Raw genomic sequence first — 22961 nt, forward strand, 5'->3', positions numbered from 1 at the left:
ACTATGTAAAGAAAAAAGTATTTAATAAGATTATTTCATCAATTCAGATCTAGGATGTGTTATTTTAGTGTTCCCTTTATTTTTTTGAGCAGTATATATAAATGCAGTATGTTGCCAATGGAATAAACAGAGGGGTCAAACATGGCAGAGAGACAGAGGTGCACACACACACACGAAATCGGAAGTTTACAAACACTTAGGTTGGAGTCATTAAAACTCATTTTTCAACCACTCCACAAATTTCTTGTTAACAAACTATTGTTTTGGAAAGTCGGTTAGGACATCTACTTTGTGCATGACACAAGTCATTTTTCCAACAATTGTTTTCAGACAGATTTTTTCACTTATAATTCACTGCATCACAATTCCAGTGGGTCAGACGTTTACATAAACTTAGTTGACTGTGCCTTTAAACAGCTTGGAAAATTCCAGAAAATGATGTCATGGCTTTAGAAGCTTCTGACAACATTTGAGTCCATTTTGAGGTGTACCTGTGGATGTATTTCAAGGCCTACCTTCAAACTCAGTGCCTCTTTGCTTAACATCATGGGAAAATCAAAAGAAATCAGCCAAGACCTCAGAAAAAAAAATGTGTAGAGCTCCACAAGTCTTGTTCATCCTTGGGAGCAATATCCAAACGCCTGAAGGTACCACGTTCATTTGTACAAACAATAGTACGCAAGTATAAACACCATGGGACCACGCAGCCATCATACCGCTCAGGAAGGAGATGTGTTCTGTCTCCTAGAGATGAACGTACATTGGTGCGAAAAGTGCAAACCAATCCCAGAACAACAGCAAAGGACCTTGTGAAGATGCTGGAGGAAACAGGTACAAAAGTATCTACATCACAGTAAAGCGAGTCCTATATCGACATAACCTGAAAGGCCACTCAGCAAGGAAGAAGCCACTGCTCCAAAACCGCCATAAAAAAGCCAGACTACGGTTTGCAACTGCACATGGGGACAAAGATCGTACTTTTGTGATTAATGTCCTCCTTAGGTCAGATGAAACAAAAATAGAACTGTTTGGCCATAATGACCATTGTTATGTTTGGAGGGAAAAGGGGGATGCTTGCAAGCCGAAGAACACCATCCCAACCGTGAAGCACGGGGGTGGCAGCGTCATGTTGTGGGGGTGCTTTGCTGCAGGAGGGACTGGTGTACTTCATAAAATAGATGGCATCATAAGGAAGCTAAATTATGTGGAAATATTGAAGCAACATCAAGACATCAGTCAGGAAGTTGAAGCTTGGTCGTAAATGGGTCTTCCAAATGGACAATGAGCCCAAGCATTCTTCCAAAGTTGTGGCAAAATGGCTTAAGGACAACAAAGTCAAGGTATTGGAGTTGCCATCACAAAGACCTGACCTCAATCCAATAGAAAATTTGTGGGCAGAACTGAAAGTGTATGCGAGCAAGGAGGCCTACAAACCTGACTCAGTTACACCAGCTCTGTCAGGAGGAATGGGCCAAAATTCACCCAACGTATTGTGGGAAGCTTGTGGAAGGCTACCCAAAATGTTTGACCAAAGTTAAACAATTTAAAGGCAATGCTAGCAAATACTAATTGAGTGTATGTAAACTTCTGACCCAACTAGGAATGTGATGAAAGAAATAAAAGCTGAAATAAATAATTCTCTCTACTATTATTCTGACATTTCACATTCTTAAAATAAAGTGGGGATCCTAACTGACCTAAAACAGGGAATTTTTACTAGGATTAAATGTCAGGAGTTGTGAAAAACTGTGTGTAAATGTATTTGGCTAAGGTGTATGTAAACCTCCGACTTCAACTGTACATATACATAGAGCTCCCCTGCATATTATTTCCCTGTATCAGAAAAGAAGGGCACATCTCAGACTGCCCTAGTCTCCTGGTATTCTCCATCCTCCACCCTTTGGGGCAGCTCACCATAGCGGGTTCCCCCATCTGAGAAGCTCTTCTCAGCCTCAGGGGAGACCAGGGGCAGGCTGTTGTGGAGCAGGCTGGCCAGGTCTCCATAGCTCTCACGGACCAGGGCGTTGTAGAAGGAGATGTAGGCCTGGTTATCCTTCCTCAGGAGCAGCTCCAGCAGGGCCGCCGCCTGCTCTCTCCTGGTGGACTAATCGGTGGAGAGACAATTTGAATTTTGAAACCACTTTATTGCTTTTCTTACCCCGATGCAGTTCTTTCAGATGTCCGTAGTGTTAAGTGTTTAAAAAGCCCTGCAATCTCTCTGACTTTACCTCTCTCTCTCCCCCTTCCTCTCTTTCTTCCTCCCTCTCCCCCTTCCTCTTATGAGGGTGTTTGTTTGGAATCAGGAACCCAACCACTTATAAGTTTTCCCAGCACAGTGCACTCAGGTTGGCTCAGTAGTGTGAAAGTTGATTGTGGGCCAAATTCAAAACAAACACTTTTATACACTTAATCATCACTACACACTTACCACTATGGACATAGGAAAGTGTATGAAAAGGATGCTACTGTACTTCCCCACCTCCTCACCCCACCTTGCTCCTGATCCTGTCCTCCTCGTCCCCTGTCAGCACGCCGTCACTGATCATGTGATCCATCAGGTAGGAAGCCCTGATGTCCTGCTCCAGGCTGGAGCGTGACTGAAGCAGGCAGCTCCGCGCCCCTTCCTCCATCATCGCCATGTCAACGGGCCAGACCTAGTCCGACCACACAGGTGGGCTGGCTGGGCTGGAATGGTGATTGATTGGCAGGTGATGGGAACTGCGGGGAAAGGAAGTTGCATGGATGGATGTAATATGGGCAGTACTAGCTCTGGTCCAGGGTGCTGTGTGTGGCTTGAGCCTTCTTGAACAATAATACGTTGAAGGAGGCTCAAGCTGCATGTAACACCCTGGACCAGAGCTAGGACAGTACTACTACTAGCACTGCTGCCTCAGTGTAACTGGAAGACTGGAAACTAATAAGAGGTGTGATGCAGATCCTTGTAATACTAGAGTGCCATGAAATATTTGAAAATACTGCCCTTTGAAAATGATTGCAGTTTTGAAATTGCAGTAAAAGTGCAGTAACTGCAGTCGACGGTGGTATTTGAGACAGTATTTGCAGCATACTGCTGTTATACAGCACTCTGACTGCAATATATTTCGTAAGGAGGAAAGGTGACTTTTTTTCTCCATGAATGTGGTTGAGAATGGAATAAAAGTCTGACTGACTTGACCATCTAATTTGTAACAGAAAAACAACAATTGAGACTACTTTCGTTATCCATCTCCCCCATTCAGTCTGCGTGCACTGACTTGCCAGATATTGCGATGATTCAACGTCAGGAAGTTACCAAATTTCCAAAGTTACCAAATTTCCTCTTTAGAGTGAACATTGATTGTAGGCTTTTGTTATTCAGTCAGGTTACAAGTTTTATATATATATATATATATATATATATATATATATATAAATAAAACTTGTAACCTGACTGAATAACAAAAGCCTACAATCAATGTTCACTCTAAAGAGGAAATTTGGTAACTTTGGAAATATATATATATCAATAAATACGTAGCTGACTGGCGTATAGCTAGCCAACTGTGCACTTGGTAGTTAACTATAACGTTACCGTCTAACGTTAATTTGACAGCTGTGGTACACAGCACAGTGTAACGTTAGCTAGCCGACATTCCCAAAACTACACAGCAGCTGTCTGTAGTAAGCTATATAGTATGCATAACACACGCTATTTATACGTTTATTATTTCCACAAGCAGATAAACATGGTATGTTTATAAAAACAACAGATAGGAACGTTTTTTTAACTGAAGGTGGCACATACTTCACTCGTAATAAGACTTGCCCAAGTTATAAGGAAATGAAACAAAGGAAATATAACTACTCACATGTATCTATTTGCTCGACACAGGAGCTCGCTAGCCACACTCGATAGTGCTCAGGATTATAATAATTTCCTTTAAAAATAATGTAATTCTGACAAAAATCCCCACCTATTTTTGAAATGAGTAGGGTTCTTCCTGAATTACAACAAAAACAACTTCCCTCGGTCTGAAATGACCAATGCGGTGGCGTTTCGCGCTCACGTGAGAGGGTGAGATAATGTATGCTTGACTGTAACTAGGCAGATTGGAGCATGCTGCCTGGTGATACGTGACAGCTTGCTGTTCATTGTGAATTTGTAGGCTGCAGTGCTAGCTCAGTATCTTTGGTATTGCACTTGGTAATACTAATAAGACAGTTACCAGTGGCCCTAAATAGACTCATAGTGCAAACAGCGTTCCTTTTGTCATGGCACTTAGAGTTGCATGTTTCTGCTACACTCAGAACAAAATAATGTAAATGATTAATGACAAAATATTCACCATATCAAATGTTGTCAATGTCAGATGAACCTACTAGTAGTGCATATATATTATCCAATCACGTTCATACATTTACTTCACAAGTGATAATGGATTATACATAATATGAATACATACAAATGATCAAATATAATATTTCCTTCCAAGCAGTGCAGACAAACAATTTTCCAAGCATTTTATTCATTTGCTTACAACGTTCAAACTTATACTGGATACACTGAGCTCGGCTGGGTTGGGTTGGAGTGGCTGTGTGTGTGAGGGTGGGGTCTCTGGCTGTGGGTCGGGGTGTGTCCTTGGGGGGTGGGGTGGGTGCCCGGGTACAGCCGAAGGTTGGGGTTGAGGGGGGGCAGTCTGGTGGGGAGAGAGCCCCTCCCCTCCACCACCCTCTCCAGAGCCTGGACCCGGCGCTCCTGCTGCAGCCAGTAGAGCATCTCGATGCGGTCCCAGCGCATCTTCTCCCTGTACGGCCTCCCCTGGAGAGAGTGAGAGAGTGACAGTTGAAAACACAGCTGTGAGGAAACTGCTTAGTTATATCTGGCTGCACCAGAGTTTTGGGGCTTTTGTTCTAGCCCAATACTAATACACCTGATTAAACCAATGAAGGACTTGATGATGGGTTGACAAGTTCTGGTTATTGGGGATAATCAGATAAGGGGGGTGGCGCAGAGCTCTCCATAGCGTTTTCTCAGTATGTATGAGCCTAGTATGTCAATATTTGTAGCTTACTGCATCCATTTTTTCTAACTGGTATGTTCTAGATAGAATATACGACTATTACACATTATGCCGTTTTAGTAAGTAGTAGGCAAGACAGGACTGATTTTGGACATGGCCAGAGGAAGAAACAGAGAACGTGAGGGAATGGCAAGGCTCTTTCAATGAGGGTAAATCACCAACCTAAAATCCCCCATAGCATACTGCATGTGCTGTATGTCAGAGAGCACAGTGACACTAGTGGGTCATATTCACTAGGAAGTCAACGGAAGCAAACAAGCAAAAACGAGGAGGGACTTTGCTCAATTTGTCTAATAAGAAACACAGGTTTTCATTTTCCATTGCAAAACATTTTGCTACGCTGTACACTAATTAATAGACCCATGATGTATGGCCCATTGGCCTGACTCACCTTGTAGGTGACAGTGTCGTGGAAGCTGTCTGTAATGTGGTGGAGAATCTTAGACAACACCTTCTCCAGAGAACAGATCTGGGAGTTGAGTTTGCTCCGGTGCTTGGACTCATCCATCCTGGCTAGAGAGGTGCCTCGGTAGCCTGAGAAAGAACAAAATGAGTGCGAGAGCGAGAAAGAGAGAGGGGCAGGAAAGAATAAATAGAAAGAAAAGAGAGTGGAAGGAAAGAAAGAAAGAAAGATAGAAAAATAAAGTGAGAGAGGAAGAAAGGAAAGATGGAATGAAAGAAAGAGACAAAGATAGAGCGAGAGACATTCCCTTTGTATAGTGTACGAAGATATGCTCCTTCACTTACGACCATACTAGCCTCTCTCGGAAGCTATGCAGGGTTGGGCCTAGTTAGTACTTGGCTGGGAGACTGCCTGGGAATACCAGGTGCTTACATTTTCTTGTCCAGTAGGGTGTACTCTGGCATTAGATATTTCATCAACTGCCTTTTATTTATAACAATAATATGATGATGATATATTTAGCAACTTACAATATATCATCCAATACAATATGCTGTAAAAGCAATATGTTATAATATTGTAAGGATCACAGGAGGTTGGTGTCACCTTAATTGGGGAGGACGGGCTCGTGGGAATATATCTGCACCGAGGGGAAACTTCACCCCAGAGCAGATATATATTATGCAGTACCTTGCAGGAAGAAGCGGTTGGGGTCAGAAGCGTCCCTCTCAAACAGCTCCAGACGAGCCAGCAGAGACTCTCTCTGCTGGATGAGACGGGCAGCGCGCTCCCATGCTGCCATGGCCTGGGAGGAAACGCACACACACACGGATGTATACAAATGCACACACACGGAGACACACACATAAACGGATGTATACAAATACACACACACGGACACACACACATACACAGATGTATGCATACACACACAATTCTGTTCAAGGTATGGAAAAGATTTTGGAAGTATATGGTGAGCTCTGTGTCTATGGTAATATGGTGAGCTCTGTCTCTATGGTGATATGGTGAGCTCTGTCTCTTTGGTGATATAGTGAGCTCTGTCTCTTTGGTGATACGGTGAGCTCTGTCTCTATGGTGAGCTCTGTGTCTATGGTGATATGGTGAGCTCTGTCTCTTTGGTGATATGGTGAGCTCTGTCTCTTTGGTGATACGGTGAGCTCTGTCTCTATGGTGAGCTCTGTGTCTATGGGGATATGGTGAGCTCTATCTCTATGGTGACATCGTGAGCTCTGTGTCTATGGTGATATGGTGAGGTAATATGAGCACAGCATCAAGTATCATGATATGGTGAGCTCTGTGTTTTTGGTGATATGGTGAGCTCTGTCTCTTTGGTGATATGGTGAGCTCTGTCTCTATGATGATATGGTGAGCTCTGTCTCTATGGTGATATGGTGAGCTCTGTCTCTATGGTGATATGGTGAGCTCTGTCTCTATGGTGATATGGTGAGCGCTGTGTCTATGGTAATATGGTGAGCTCTGTCTCCATGGTGATATGGTGAGCTTTGTCTATGGTGAGCTCTGTGTCTATGGTGATATGGTGAGCTCTGTGTCTATGGTGATATGGTGAGCTCTGTTTCTATGGTGATATGGTGAGCTCTGTCTCTATGGTGATATGGTGGTGAGCTCTGTGTTTTTGGTGATATGGTGAGCTCTGTCTCTATGGTGATATGGTGAGCTCTGTCTATGGTGAGCTCTGTGTCTATGGTGATATGGTGAGCTCTGTGTCTATGGTGATATGGTGAGCTCTGTCTCTATGGTTATATGGTGAGCTCTGTGTATATAGTGATATGGTGAGCTCTGTCTCTATGGTGATATGGTGAGCTGTGTCTACGGTGATATAGTGAGCTCTGTGTCTATGGTGATATGGTGAGCTCTGTCTCTATGTTGATATGGTAAGCTCTGTTTCTATGGTGAGCTCTGTGTCTATGGTGATATGGTGAGCTCTGTCTCTATGGTGATATGGTGAGCTCTGTTTCAATGGTGATATGGTGAGCTCTATCTCTATGGTGATATGGTGGTGAGCTCTGTGTTTTTGGTGATATGGTGAGCTCTGTGTCTATGGGGATATGGTGAGCTCTATCTCTATGGTGATATGGTGAGCTCTGTGTCTATGGTGATATGGTGAGCTCTGTGTCTATGGGGATATGGTGAGCTCTATCTCTATGGTGATATAGTGAGCTCTGTGTCTATGGGGATATGGTGAGCTCTATCTCTATGGTGATATAGTGAGCTCTGTGTCTATGGTGATATGGTGAGGTAATATGAACACAGCATCAAGTATCATGCTACCATCTCTACTAACCTCTATCAGGGCTGTCCAATGTCAGTCCTGGAGGGCCCAAAAACGTATGGTTTTTATTCTCTCCTTCTAATCAGGGACTAATTCAGACCTGGGACACCAGGTGAGTGCAAGTAACTACCAGGTAGAAACAAAAACCAGAAGTGTTTAGGCCCTCCAGGACCAGAATTAGACAGCCCTGCTATAGATGGTGGCATGACACTTGTACAGTAAGTGTGCATTCACTTGTATGTATTTATTATCGTATGCGTGTGTGTCTGTGTACTGTGCACACCTCCTCCAGCTGGTCCCTGCGTGCGTGGGAGCTGTACTTGATGGCCATGTCCAGTCTGTAGGTTTCGGGCAGGCAGATGAGTGTCCAGATCCTCTCCAACCTGCTCTGGACCTGGTCCCCCTCTCCCATCACCCCCCCTCGACTGGCCTCCTTGCTCGCCACACTCACTGTCCTCTTATAGGCCTTCTGACAGGGAGAGAGGACAGTTGGTAGAAAAAACAGTTTGGGGGGAAATAGTATCCATATTGCTAAGGTCTATTCAATTCAAGTCTACAGAAAGTCGCTAGGGGTAGGAGCTAGAATTTGATTTGGAACAGAGCCCAATCAGCCCCAAACTGTTATGAGCCTTTGCGTAGACCTGAAGGAATTGGAGAGATGATGGAATAGGACAAGGAAGGAGAGATGATGGAATGGGACAAGGAAGGAGAGATGATGGAATGGGACAAGGAAGGAGAGATGATGGAATGGGACAAGGAAGGAGAGATGATGGAATGGGACAAGGAAGGAGAGATGATGGAATGAGACAAGGAAGGAGAGATGATGGAATGGGACAAGGAAGGAGAGATGATGGAATGGGACAAGGAAGGAGAGATGATGGAATGGGACAAGGCAGGAGAGATGATGGAATGGGACAAGGCAGGAGAGATGATGGAATGGGACAAGGTAGGAGAGATGATGGAATGAGACAAGGAAGGAGAGATGATGGAATGGGACAAGGAAGAAGAGATGATGGAATGGGACAAGGAAGGAGAGATGATGGAATGGGACAAGGTAGGAGAGATGATGGAATGGGACAAGGTAGGAGAGATGATGGAATGAGACAAGGAAGGAGAGATGATGGAATGGGACAAGGAAGGAGAGAACTACCCAGATCAAAGGCTCCCAGTCTTAATGACACATAAAACCTGACTGTATTACAATGGCTGTAAATCCATTTATGGTACATTTACTGTATATTATCCATTTACAGTTCATTTATAGTATCCATTTACAGTACATTTATAGTATCATCTCTGTACTAAGACACGCACACACACACATACACACCTGTTTAGGGCTGGTTGTTTCTTCATCTGGGCTCTCTTCCTCCTCTGTAAAAAACCCAACAGGTTTTAAACAATAGGCTATGAAACAGGTTTAGTACCAATAAGCCAGAAATCCAATGAACCCATGACATTACCTACTAAACCAGAACTGTTTGACTTTTTATTTCACAAGCCTTGACTACCTATGAGTCTATAAACAATAGGCTATGAAACCGGTTTAGTACCAATAAGCCAGAAATCCAATGAGCCCATGACATTACCTACTAAACCAGAACTGCTTGACTTTTTATTTCACAAGCCTTGACTGGAACATCCTGCTTTTGAATGACTCACTAAATTACTATGGTCAAAAGTCACAGTGTGTGTTTGTGTGTGTGTGTGTGTGCGTTACCCTCCAGATCGGGTTCCTTCCACAGCCCTCCCAGCAGCACCGCGTTGACGTTCCACACCCCTGTCACGTACTCCTGCTTCTGACCCTTTAGAGCCTCCATCTTCTGCCTCCGCCTCCTATCCACATACATTGGTTTGTTAGCTGCTAGCAGTCCCTCATAATGTAAGAAACATGATTACAACAAAAAAGAATGGAGAAAAAAAGAATGAAAATAGTGGGGCAGACAGACAGACAGACAGACAGACAGACAGACAGACTTCTTCCTCTCGTCTCGTCGTAGCTGGAGCAGTCTCCTCCTCTCGTCCTCCTCATCGTCACTATCGCCACTATCATACAGGTGGAACGCCGCCCACAGGTAGTCAGAGTCCTACAGAGACAGAGAGAGTCCTAGTCAATCACTCTCTGATACCACAAAAAAATAACTGGACATGGAAATAATTGGACATGTATCCAGTGTTTGAATTGGGCCTGAAAAAACACTGTTACTCTGATATTACACAGGTACTTAAAGAGTGGGAGAAGGGGTTTGCTAGTTTGTTCTCAGGTAACAAAAATGTGGCATATTTTGAGGAAGAATTTTATAAAGACATATGTTCCCTGAAAACTAAACTGGAAAATACAATGTTAGAACCCTCTTATATATGTAACCTGTATTTAAATGAGGAGCTGTCTGTGGCAGAAGTTAAGAAGGTGATTGACGCTGCAAAAAATGGGAAAGCGTTTGGCATTGATGAACTGCCTAATGAGGTTTTAAAATCGCCTAAATTAATCGACGTCCTATATGATTTGCTCCAAATGTGTTTTGAGTACAGTATACTGCCATCCACTTGGTATAAGTCTATAGTGAATCCCATTCCCAAATCTTCAAAAATTATCCAAGAGTGCTACTGAACTATAGAGGCATAAGTTTATTAAGTACAGTTATTTCATTATATTTTCATCCATCCTCAACAATAGGCTAATTAGATTTTTTGAGAATCAAAACATTCTGGTGGAAGAACAAAATGGTTTTCGTAAATCCAGAGCCTGTACAGATCATATCTTCTGGTCTGTACAATAATCAGAAATAGATTACACGAAGAGAAGCCTACTTTTGCATGTTTCATTGATTTCCAGAAAGCTTTTGATTTTGTAAATAGGGATATTTTAGCCTATAGTTTGTTAAAGACAAGGGTTGACGGGAAATTGTATCACGCAATCCAGTCTCTTTACAAAGTATCGTACAGATTGGTTTCCCACGCCCTCGGGTGTAAAACAAGGAGACGCCTTATCACCAACTTTGTTTGCTTTGTTTATAACTTATTTGGCAAAAGAAATTCAACAGTTAAATATTGGAGTAAGATATGATGACGAAATGTTAAGAATCCTTCTATATGCTGATGATATTATTTTGATGGAAGAAACTGAACAAGACCTGCAGAACATTATGTGCAGTCAATTGGTGTAAAAGATGGAGACTCATGATTAACCAGACAAAAACACAGATAATGACTTGGTGTAAAAGATGGAGACTCATGATCAACCAGACAAAAACACAGATAATGACTTGGTGTAAAAGATGGAGACTCATGATTAACCAGACAAAAAAACAGATAATGACTTGGTGTAAAAGATGGAGACTCATGATTAACCAGACAAAAACACAGATAATGACTTTTAGAAAACCAGCTACTAAGAGAAGTGTTTTTCAGTTTTGTTTTGGTGAAGACATTCTAGAGTTTACTAGCAATTATACATATTTGTATCTTTTTATTGATGAACATATTATCTTTCTATACGGAACATCAGTCCTAGCTGACTCAGGAAGTAGAGTTCTTGGAGGAGTTATAGGAAAAACAAAAACACTCAAAGATATTGGTTATGCTACGTACTCCAAACTGTATCACTGTGTCCTGTTCTGGACTGTGGGGTGCTAAGTGGTATTTTAAAAACGAACGTGCCCATAACAGAGCAGTACGTTACTTTTTAGGTGTCCACAAGTTTGCACCTTTCCTTGCAATAACTGGGGATATGGGCTGGGAACCCTGTGAGGTGAGATGGAAGGCATGTATGGTGAGACTTTGGAATAGACTGTTGGATATGGGCTGGGAACCCTGTGAGGTGAGATGGAAGGCATGTATGGTGAGACTTTGGAATAGACTGTTGGATATGGGCTGGGAACCCTGTGAGGTGAGATGGAAGGTGTGTATGGTGAGACTTTAGAATAGACTGTTGGATATGGGCTGGGAACCCTGTGAGGTGAGATGGAAGGTGTGTATGGTGAGACTTTAGAATAGACTGTTGGATATGGGCTGGGAACCCTGTGAGGTGAGATGGAAGGCATGTATGGTGAGACTTTGGAATAGACTGTTGGATATGGGCTGGGAACCCTGTGAGGTGAGATGGAAGGTGTGTATGGTGAGACTTTAGAATAGACTGTTGGATATGGGCTGGGAACCCTGTGAGGTGAGATGGAAGGTGTGTATGGTGAGACTTTAGAATAGACTGTTGGATATGGGCTGGGAACCCTGTGAGGTGAGATGGAAGGCATGTATGGTGAGACTTTGGAATAGACTGTTGGATATACCAACTGCCAGAATAGCTAGTAAAGTTTTTCAATGGGATCTATCCATAGGAGAGCCTGGGCAACTGAAATGTCCGACCTTTTTCAAGAGTCTGACTGTGAACATCTGTACGAAATCTAAATGAAGGGAGACATAGATATGATTGAAAAACAACTGTTGATGCAATAAGAAAGAAAAATGGGTGGATGAGATTAATTATAAACCCAAATTGAGAACCTTTTGTTTGATTAAGGGTGAATTTGTGTGTGAGAGATATATTATGTATAACCTACCTAAAAGCAAGCGATCGCTATGTGCACAGGTAAGATCAGGGATATTGAAACAGGTAAGATCAGGGATATTGAAACAGGTCAGTATCGTGGTGAAATGGAAGAGGAAAGACCATGTAACTATTGTGACCTCAAAGAAATGGAGAAGTAAACTCATTTTATCCTCTATTGCCCTTTCTACCACAATATACGCTTACTCTTATTCCAGAAAGCACACCCGATATACCCTGGCATTATGTGGCTGAGTGATGAGGAGAGTTTGAAATAGTTTTTTGTCCATTGTGTATTTCAGTTTGCAGAATATTTAAATAAAGCCTGGAATAAAAGAAAAAGGGCTACCTATAAAGAAATTGTAAAAGAAAAAAAAAAGATAAATATATATATATATTTAGCTTCTATGTGGTTAATTTATTTTTTTATTTATTTCACCTTTATTTAACCAGGTAGGCAAGTTGAGAACAAGTTCTCATTTACAATTGCGACCTGGCCAAGATAAAGCAAAGCAGTTCGACAACATACAAAAACACAGAGTTACACATGGAGTAAAACAACATACAATCAATGATGCAGTAGAAAAAAAATAAGACTATATACAATGTGAGCAAATGATGTGAGATAAGGGAGGTAAAGGCAAAAAAGGCCATGGTGGCAAAGTAAATAAAGTATAGCAAGTAAAACACTGGAATGGTAGATTTGTAGTTTGAAGAAAGTTCAAAGTTAAAATATAAATAATATGGTGCAAAGGAGCAAAATAAATAAAATAAATAAATACAGTAGGGGAAGAGGTAGTAGTTTGGGCTAAATTATAGATGGGCTATGTACAGGTGGAGTGATCTGGGAGCTGCTCTGATAGCTGGTGCTTAAAGCTAGTGAGGGAGATAAGTGTTTCCAGTTTCAGAGATTTTTGTAGTTCGTTCCAGTCATTGGCAGCAGAGAACTGGAAGGAGAGACGACCAAAGGAGGAGTTGGCTTTAGGGGTGACCAGAGAGATATACCTGCTGGAGCGCGTGCTACAGGTGGGTGCTGCTATGCTATGCTGTTAATGGCGTGTCTATATAGATTGTGTATAGGCTTGTCTCCCATATGAATCTTCTCTTTGTGCCAGACTGGGTTCAAGTGACTTGTTTCTTTTTTTCTGTATTTATTTATCTGTATATGTTATGTTATGTATGTCTGTATGTATGTATGTATGATGTGTCAAATCGCCAATTGGCAACCCATCCCTTATGGGATTGATTGACACATAAACAAACATTACAATAATTCACTAAAAAAAGAATCTATACATAATAGTAAATTACATCCCTAGAGCAGTAAAATAATATATATATATATATATATATACAGTGTGTATGTATATTATTTTACTGCTCTAGGGATGTAATTTACTATTATGTATAGATTTTTACCTTAGTTTTTCTTTCTTCTTTTTTTAGTGAATTATTGTAATGTTTGTTTATGTGTCAATCAATCCCATAAGGGATGGGTTGCCAATTGGCGATTTGACACAAAAATAAAATGTCATTCATTCATTCAAAAAAGTATTCATTTCATTCGGTACTGAGTACTGGCACCTTGACTTTTCTACTGCTTGAGGTCCAGCAACTCTTATAGAATAATGATTGAAAAGTTCTGGCACCTGAATATACACAGTACTCAAGCCCAAAATGAGTACCGGCACCTATTTAAAATTTTACGTTTGATTTGTCACATGCACAATTATAGTGAAACGCTTAACTTTCAAGCCCTACCCAACAGGGCACAGTATTCAATATTTAAAAAAAGTACAACTACTAAAAAACAACAACAACACAAAAGATAAATCAAGGCATGTCTATAATGTACATGCATAACCTATGGTCCCATTCAAAAGTCTATTGAGATTTATTTGTACACAAAACCGGTTGATTTTCTTCTAGTTACTCAATCGATTTTATGCATTTACTGCCTTCTATTAATTAGAAAGTCTTCTTCTATTTGCTTCCTGTAACTACAGAATGTGTGATCTCTGACCTGATTGGTGATGTATCGGAAGTAGTCCTCGACTGAGAGGTCAGTCTTCCACCACTGCAGCCAGGCCGTGTAGGCCCGGGAATTCTGGTCTTCCGGTTTCTTATGGTCTGCTGGGATCTCGGTCCTTTTCCTGGACACACACACACGCACACGCACGCACGCACACACGCACACACACACACAGGTACGAACACACACATTTTGAGTTACCTTGGGAGAGCTGCAGCTCTCTGTGAGAAAATGTGTTGTATTATGAAAGAGAGCGTGTTAAAGTGGTGTTGAGTCAAGTGGGATGCAGGGTACAGTACCTGTGGGACATGGCGTTGGTGTTCTGTCTCTTCAGCTGTGGGTTGATGAACCTCTGAGGATTCTTCTTCTTCAGACTCCATCTGATGTTGGTCAGGGCTGGCTCTATCATGGGGTCCTATAGGGGAAAGGAACAGATCATTTGGGAGTCAATTCTATTGATATTCAAGAGATTCATTGAAATTCTGGATCAACAATTGCCAATTCAAGAATGGATTTTTCCTGAATTAAATAAATTCAGCAGACAATGTAAAGAGTATATCTCACCTCATCGAAGTTGAGATACTGTGTAGATTTACTTTTGGATAACTCCTTATAGACTTCCTTTATTTCTTCCCCGGCAAACAGGTTACGATCCAGCCATTGCACTGAGGAGAGTTCAAGCTGTTGAGAGAAAAAGAGAGAGAACAGGGGAGAGAGAGAGAGAGAGAGAGAGCGAGGTCAGACCACCATGATGAGGTCATAATGATAGTAACAATATAACAGTACCATCATCACACACTGAGTAGTAATAATAACATGTCTATTCTCTGCCTCCTCTCTGACCCACCTCTTTGGTGAGGTAGTTGTAGACAGGTGGGTACGTGTGGATGTTGATGGTGTCGCGGAGAACCCTGTCTGAGACGCGGGCGGCGGCTGTGCGGGCTAGAGAGACGTGGGACAGGGCCATGTTCACCACAGCTCCCTGGGGGTGCTCCGGTTCCTCTACCGGCACCCTGTAACTCTCCCTCTTCTCCCCCTCCTCTTCCTGTTTCTAGGATTGGACAAGAATAGATGGGGGGTATATAGGAAGTATACTATGGTGAGAGAATGTGTGTGCATGTGTTTGTGTGTGAGTGTGTGTACAAGTTCAGTTCACTTTATTGTCCCCGAATGGCAATTTGAGTGTAGCATAAAGACATCCAACATCAAACCATATGATAAAACATAAGTTCAATTACGATATGATAAGAAGTGTAATTATGCAAGTTGCATGGTCAAAAGTAAATAACAGACCAGGCAGCAAGGTTAATCCACTTTAGCATTGTATGGTGCTATTTGTACAAATGCAGAGGTGTGTGTTTTCTACCTGCGGAGTGTATTCCCTGCCTGCAGAGTGTGTTCCCTACCTAGAGAGTGTGTTCCCTACATACAGAGTGTGTTTCCTACCTGCAGAGTGTGTTCCCTACCTGCAGAGTGTGTTCCCTACCTACAGAATGTGTTCCCTACCTACAGAGTGTGTTCCCTACCTGCAGGGTGTGTTCCCTACCTACAGAGTGTGTTCCCTACCTGCAGAGTGTGTTCCCTACCTGCAGAGTGTGTTCCCTACCTGCAGAGTGTGTTCCCTACCTGCAGAGTGTGTTCCCTACCTGCAGTGTGTTCCCTACCTGCAGAGTGTATTCCCTACCTGCAGAGTGTATTCCCTGCCTGCAGAGTGTGTTCCCTACCTGCAGAGTGTGTTCCCTACCTGCAGAGTGTGTTCCCTACCTGCAGAGTGTGCACCCTACCTGCAGAGTGTGTTCCCTACCTGCAGAGTGTGTTCCCTACCTGCAGAGTGTGCTCCCTACCTGCAGAGTGTGTTTCCTACCTGCAGAGTGTGTTCCCTGCCTGCAGAGTGTATTCCCTACCTGCAGAGTGTATTCCCTACCTGCAGAGTGTATTCCCTGCCTGCAGAGTGTGTTCCCTACCTGCAGAGTGTGTTCCCTACCTGCAGTGTGTTTCCTACCTGCAGTGTGTTCCCTACCTGCAGAGTGTATTCCCTGCCTGCAGTGTGTTCCCTACCTGCAGAGTGTGTTCCCTACCTGCAGAGTGTGCACCCTACCTGCAGAGTGTGTTCCCTACCTGCAGAGTGTGTTCCCTACCTGCAGAGTGTGCTCCCTACCTGCAGAGTGTGTTTCCTACCTGCAGTGTGTTCCCTGCCTGCAGAGTGTATTCCCTACCTGCAGAGTGTATTCCCTACCTGCAGAGTGTATTCCCTGCCTGCAGAGTGTTTACCCTACCTGCAGAGTGTGTTCCCTACCTGCAGAGTGTGTTCCCTACCTGCAGAGTGTGTTCCCTACCTGCAGAGTGTGTTCCCTACCTGCAGAGTGTGTTCCCTGCCTGCAGTGTGTTCCCTACCTACAGAGTGTGTTCCCTACCTGCAGAGTGTGTTTCATACCTGCAGAGTGTGTTTCATACCTGCAGAGTGTGTTCCCTACCTGCAGGGTGTGTTTCATACCTACAGAGTGTGTTTCCTACCTACAGAGTGTGTTCCCTACCTGCAGGGTGTGTTTCATACCTACAGAGTGTGTTTCCTACCTACAGAGTGTGTTTCCTACCTGCAGAGTGTGTTCCCTACCTGCAGAGTGTTCCCTACCTGCAGAGTGTGTTTCCTACCTACAGAGTGTGTTCCCTACCTACAGAGTGTTTCCTACCTGCAGAGTGTGCCCCCTACCTGCAGAGTGTGTACCCTACCTGCAGAGTGTGTACCCTACCTGCAGAGTGTGTTTCCTACCTACAGAGTGTGTTCCCTACCTACAGAGTGTTTCCTACCTGCAGAGTGTGTTCCCTACCTGCAGAGTGTGTACCCTACCCGCAGAGTGTGTTTCCTACCTGCAGAGTGTGTTTCCTACCTGCAGAGTGTGTTTCCTACCTGCAGAGTGTGTACCCTACCTACAGAGTGTGTTTCCTACCTGCAGAGTGTGTTTCCTACCTGCAGAGTGTGTTTCCTACCTACAGAGTGTGTTTCTTACCTACAGAGTGTGTTCCCTACCTGCAGAGTGTGTTTCCTACCTGCAGAGTGTGTTTCCTACCTGCAGAGTGTATTCCCTACATACAGTGTGTTTCCTACCTGCAGAGTGTGGGTGAGCTGTTGTAGTTTGGTGGAGCTTCTCCACGTCAGGGCCTTGATCAGTGGAGGGAGGTCTGTGTCAGAATCTGTCACAGCCTGATCCACAATCACTCTGTCCTGTAGCAACCTAGACACATACAGTGAGGGAAATAAGTATTTGATCCCCTGCTGATTTTGTACGTTTGCCCACTGACAAAGAAATGATCAGTCTATAATTTTAATGGTAGGGTTATTTGAACAGTGAGAGACAGAACAACAACAAAAACATCCCCATAAACACATGTCAAAAATTGTATAAATTGATTTGCATTTTAATGAGGGAAATAAGTATTTGACCCCATCTCAATCAGAAAGATTTCTGGCTCCCAGGTGTCTTTTATACAGGTAACGAGCTGAGATTAAGAGCACACTCTTAAAGGGAGTGCTCCTAATCTCAGCTTGTTACCTGTATAAAAGACACCTGTCCACAGAAGCAATCAATCAATCAGATTCCAAACTCTCCACCATGGCCAAGACCAAAGAGCTCTCCAAGGATGTCAGGGACAAGATTGTAGACCTACACAAGGCTGGAATGGGCTACAAGACCATCGCCAAGCAGCATGGTGAGAACGTGACAACAGTTGGTGCGATTATTCGCAAATGGAAGAAACACAAAATAACTGTTAATCTCCCTCGGCCTGGGGCTCCATGCAAGATCTCACCTCGTGGAGTTGCAATGATCATGAGAACGGTGAGGAATCAGCCCAGAACTACACGGGAGGATCTTGTCAATGATCTCAAGGCAGCTGGGACCATAGTCACCAAGAAAACAATTGGTATCACACTACGCCGTGAAGGACTGAAATCCTGCAGCGCCCACAAAGTCCCCCTGCTCAAGAAAGCACATATGCATGCCCGTCTGAAGTTTGCCAATGAACATCTGAATGATTCAGAGGACAACTGGGTGAAAGTGTTGTGGTCAGATTGAGACCAAAATGGAGCTATTTGGCATCAACTCAACTCGCCGTGTTTGGAGGAGGAGGAATGCTGCCTATGACCCCAAGAACATCATCCCCATCGTCAAACATGGAGGTGGAAACATTATGCTTTGGGGGTGTTTTTCTGCTAAGGGGACAGGACAACTTCACCGCATCAAAGGGACGATGGACGGGGCCATGTACCGTCAAATCTTGGGTGAGAACCTCCTTCCCTCAGCCAGGGCATTGAAAATGGGTCGTGGATGGGTATTCCAGCATGACAATGACCCAAAACACACGGCCAAGGCAACAAAGGAGTGGCTCAAGAAGAAGCACATTAAGGTCCTGGAGTGGCCTAGCCAGTCTCCAGACCTTAATCCCAAAGAAAATCTGTGGAGGGAGCTGAAGGTTCGAGTTGCCAAACATCAGCCTTGAAACCTTAATGACTTGGAGAAGATCTGCAAAGAGGAGTGGGACAAAATCCCTCCTGAGATGTGTGTAAACCTGGTGGCCAACTACAAGAAACGTCTGACCTCTGTGATTGCCAACAAGGGTTTTGCCACCAAGTACTAAGTCATGTTTTGCAGAGTGGTCAAATACTTATTTCCCTCATTAAAATGCAAATCAATTTATAACATTTTTGACATGCATTTTTCTGGATTTTCTGGATTTTTTTGCTACCATTAAAATTATAGACTGATCATTTCTTTGTCAGTGGGCAAACGTACAAAATCAGCAGGGGATCAAATACTTTTTCCCCTCACTGTACACACACATAAGAACAAACATACACACAAGCACAAAATACACACACCCAAGCACAAAAATACACACACACACACACACTCCCTCCCACACACACCTCCTGAGGTCGTGGGCAGGGTCAATGGGCTTCTCGATGCTGGAGCAGGGCCCAGTGGCCAGCAGCACCAGGGGGGACTGGGGTCTGGCAGGCAGGGCCTCCATCTCCAGCTCCTCCAGGAGAGTCTCCCTCTGCAGGTCTGGCATGGAACTACACCCCTGGGTGCTCACAAAAATAACTCCATAAAATATTACATTTACATTTTTACATTTACGTCATTTAGCAGACGCTCTTATCCAGAGCGACTTACAAATATAACTCATAAAAAGAACTAAATAAGTTATGACTTGTAAATAATAACCATCCTGTATGCATGTCTTCAGGGACCAGTCGGAGTGGGTGTGAATAGCGTATGATGTGTATAGTATAGTGGAACTATACCAATACCTTAAGTCTGGTGTAGCCATGGTAATACATGCTGGGTTCCTCATCTGACTGTGAAACATTGGCCAAGCTGGCCCGCGCTTCACCTAAACACACACACATCTCACTACTACTAGTACTAACAAACAATTGTTTATCATTGTCACAAGTGTACTTTACTATATGTGTGTGTGCCTGTCTGTGTGAGAGTAAGAGAGAGAGAGAGAGAGAGAGAGAAAGAAAGAGACAGAGAAAGAGACAGAGCGACAGAGAAAGAGACAGAGCAATAGAGAGAAAAGAGCGAGAGAGAGATAGCAAGCCTTTGTTGGTGATCAGCTCCAGGTGGCAGGGCATCAGGTCATAGACCTGCTCCAGGTCCATGTCTCCCATCTTCTCAGTCATCTGACAGACAGACAGACAGGGAGAGAGAAGGGAACATCTCAGCTCCCTGTAGCTTTACCACAGACACACACACACCAAAACAGCAGAGATGCAAGTGTACACACACATTCACATGCATGGAGACACACACACCCACACAGAAATATGTAGGTACCGCATACACACAGACAGACACACACGCACACACACAAACCCACACACACACACTCTCTCTCTCCCTCTCTCTTTCTCTGTCTCTCACCTCTCGGAGGTCCCTCTCCATAGGGTTTTTTCCCTGCCTGATGGCACCGCTCTTCTTGCAGCCAGCCTTGGTCTGCAGAGTCAGACCGAAGTCCAGTTTGCATGGCAGCGCCGTGTGTGTCTCCATCGCCCCCTTCAGGTCGCGTCCGGCAGCTCTGGGTCTCTCAGCGCTCAGCCGGGCTCTCCGCGTAGCCTTGATCCCTGCCGCTACGCTGCGTCTGATCGAGTGGACGTTTAAACTGCAGAGAAAGAAAAACCGTTAGCAATAAGGAGAACAATAACAACAACCAATTGTATTTACAGCTGCTTGGTGAGTTTGCACTTATCGACAAAAGGTGGATGATCCATAATTCAAGTAACGAGCTTAGCATGCAGGTTTGACTATAAGAATTTGGCTACAATTGGTTTCAATTGTAAATCTTGGTTTAAAGAAGCTAGAGATGTTGATTTGAGGACCTTAGATCCCCACCTAGGAAATAATGGCGCTCGGGGAAACCCTGCTCGCCAGTCACTCACAGGCTGGTGCAGTCTATGGCCATCTGGGCCCCCAGGCGGCTGCGGTTGGCCTGGTCGCTGAAGACGGCGCGGCGCCTCAGCCTGTCCAGCAGGTGTAGATAGTTGAGGTAGAGCTCCTTGCAGATCCGGAGCACCTCCTGGCACGTCTCCGCCTGCAGCTGCCTGTTCTCCTCCTGGGTCAGCGTGGGCTCGTCCATCAGCCCCTTCAGGTCCTGCCAGATCAGGCCCAGCTCTGACGTCATCACCGCCGCCTTGGGGGGAGTCGCAGAGTGTTTTGGGTGGATGGGGGCTGTGTGTGTGTGTGTCAGTGTTCCATCCATCTATCTATCCAACCATCCATCCATTTAGTAGATTCTTAGGAGAGAGAGTGTATAGTGGATCCTAATGGAGTGGCTCACCAGAGCTTGCTGATCCTCCACTGGGGTGGAGTGGAGCACGGTATGCTCCTGGATCCTGTACTGCAGCTGCTGACACATGTCGGCCAGGGAAGTGGGGTTGGTCTTCACCCCCTCTGACACCGACGGGGACACTGGCCTCTCCTCCTGGACCCTGTCTGGGAGGAACAACACACCCGGGACGTATGTACATACCTTTCATTCTCCTGTATCACCTCCATTCAAAAAAACGATAAACATATTTTGTTTTGGCATCATAAGAGATGTGTGGGGCATGTGGATAGAGAAAATAGACTGTGTAGATCGACACCCTGTTTGTGTTTTCAGGTCAGCCCTGTAAATGAATAGGCCAAGACTTTAGAATTTGGGTGGGTAAAACTGTCTACACATCCTTTTGTTGATTCAAATTACACAAAGGCCTCATGCATACAATAACGGATCAACAATAGCACCTCACACAAGGCACCAGGCTGTCTTCCCTCAAACAGCTTTAGGCCCCCACACACCTGCCCTCTTCTCTCCCTCGGGTTTGGACTGGAAGAAGAGGGACAGCGGCCCCAGGATGCTGCGGTATCTCTGCTGGATGTCCTGGGTGCAGGCCACCATCTGTGTCATGGAGGTCAGCATGTCCTGGCCGTCTGTCACCCGTCGTTTGGCCTCCGCCGCTCGGGAGAGGCGGCCCACCACTTTAATTTTGCCACCGCTCATCCCCTCACTGTTTGACATAGACAGCAAAGAAGCCTTGGTATACACTGGTCTGAAGAGCTTGAATGAGCAACTCTCTGGTTTCAGGATATAACATGGCACTTTTGGGCATGCATGCTCATCTGGGTCCAGGTTCAGACCTCTCTTGGTTCATATACATACTGTAGCTACATGTTGCACAGTGCACACAAAGACATGAATTTCTGTAACCGCTGCCTGTTACGAGTCACATTCACAGGCTGTCATTTTTAATTTATGGTAACTTTGTGAACCAAATATCTAGCCACCCCCATGGCAGACGTCAGTTCAACGTCTGGTTTTGTTTTACATTTGGTTGAGTTGTCAACTAACGTGAATGAAACGTGAAATCAACAAAACATGTAACCAAGTCATTGGATTTAGGTTAATTCAACGGCATCACATAAAAATGTAATAAAAACACGTGGAAACAACGTTTATTCAACCAGTTTTTACCCAGTGGGTAGCTCCCACCTTGAACGGAAATGCGCAATCTTTACGGTAATGCTCTGTACTAACGTAGCTAGCTAACATTAGCTAGCCAGCAAGCAATGGAAGTTGGAACTTTGACAAGTGAGCTCTAAAAATGATATAAAATTAAACGAAAATACTACTTGAATTTGTCATAATTTGGAGAATACCTAAATAATTGTTCATTCATATTAATAGATAAACACAACTTGCTGTACCTTTAGCTACCATTATTTCCTCATAGCCTGTTTCAGGAGGGACGCGTTGCTTGGAAACGATAGTACTCACGAGTGATGTATACAAACCCCGGACTGCATATTATGGGACTTGGCCACTGACAAGCTTTGAAGCCACAGGTCAGTCATATTGGCACTCCCCAGAAGGAGCAGTCCTCCGTAGGATAGGAATGAATGGAATTCTACATAATTTGTTGTTGTTGTAGTGGGGACAGTAACATTACAACTTTAAAACATAAAAAATACACTTTAAGGAAATGTTTTTTATATTTAGCTCACATAAAATTTAAAAAGTATGCATTAAACGGGGGTGCCAAGATGGAGGAGAGGTGGCTTCAAAAC

General features: G+C 44.0%; 2 protein-coding genes across 6 annotated transcripts in view; both read right to left on the minus strand.

Moving 5' to 3' along the window:
• The window catches only part of LOC115199073 (apoptotic protease-activating factor 1), a 72522-nt gene extending 68417 nt beyond the window's left edge, over positions 1 to 4105 (minus strand). Inside the window, exons 1-3 of one of the 3 annotated variants that reach the window (XM_029761617.1) lie at positions 3849 to 4105; positions 2493 to 2718; positions 1915 to 2104 (exon numbers count right to left, since the gene is read on the minus strand). In XM_029761617.1, the coding sequence (XP_029617477.1) occupies positions 1915 to 2104; positions 2493 to 2639 (337 nt within the window). In that variant the 5' untranslated portion in view covers positions 2640 to 2718; positions 3849 to 4105. Of the gene's footprint in view, positions 1 to 1914; positions 2105 to 2479; positions 2719 to 3848 lie in introns of those variants that run through there. The other 2 variants (XM_029761619.1, XM_029761620.1) reach the window with 2 other exon arrangements.
• Positions 4106 to 4381: 276 nt separating this feature from the next.
• On the minus strand, positions 4382 to 22662 carry ccdc87 (coiled-coil domain containing 87). Of its 3 annotated transcripts, XM_029761623.1 has the most exons (20): positions 22602 to 22662; positions 21696 to 21904; positions 21193 to 21347; positions 20795 to 21045; positions 20280 to 20517; positions 19957 to 20038; positions 19661 to 19743; positions 19274 to 19431; positions 17456 to 17582; positions 15197 to 15400; positions 14914 to 15030; positions 14649 to 14764; positions 14341 to 14470; positions 9752 to 9861; positions 9495 to 9610; positions 9105 to 9148; positions 8058 to 8243; positions 6154 to 6268; positions 5452 to 5594; positions 4382 to 4798 (listed from the first exon to the last, which is right to left on the minus strand). In XM_029761623.1, exons 2-20 carry the CDS (start codon positions 21895 to 21897, stop codon positions 4529 to 4531), a joined length of 2847 nt encoding a protein of 948 aa, XP_029617483.1. In that variant the 5' UTR covers positions 21898 to 21904; positions 22602 to 22662; the 3' UTR covers positions 4382 to 4528. The 3 variants fall into 3 exon arrangements, with proteins under 3 accessions (XP_029617483.1, XP_029617482.1, XP_029617481.1); XM_029761622.1 differs by having other exon boundaries at positions 8058 to 8240; positions 19661 to 20038; XM_029761621.1 differs by having other exon boundaries at positions 19661 to 20038.
• Between the last annotated feature and the right edge of the window lie 299 nt (positions 22663 to 22961).

The sequence above is a fragment of the Salmo trutta genome, chromosome 8 (genome assembly GCF_901001165.1).
Source record: "Salmo trutta chromosome 8, fSalTru1.1, whole genome shotgun sequence".
Taxonomy (NCBI): domain Eukaryota; kingdom Metazoa; phylum Chordata; class Actinopteri; order Salmoniformes; family Salmonidae; genus Salmo; species Salmo trutta.

Bases quoted from the DNA above. Each gene is read 5' to 3' on its own strand.
- ccdc87 (XM_029761621.1), bottom strand. From the start codon at position 21,897: ATGAGCGGTGGCAAAATTAAAGTGGTGGGCCGCCTCTCCCGAGCGGCG. The intron at 20,518-20,794 runs GTGAGTGACTGG...CTTTCTCTGCAG, and splicing joins GCCATAGACTGCACCAGCCT to TTTAAACGTCCACTCGATCA. The intron at 6,269-8,057 runs GTGTGCACAGTA...GTTTCCTCCCAG, and splicing joins GCAGGGACCAGCTGGAGGAG to GCCATGGCAGCATGGGAGCG.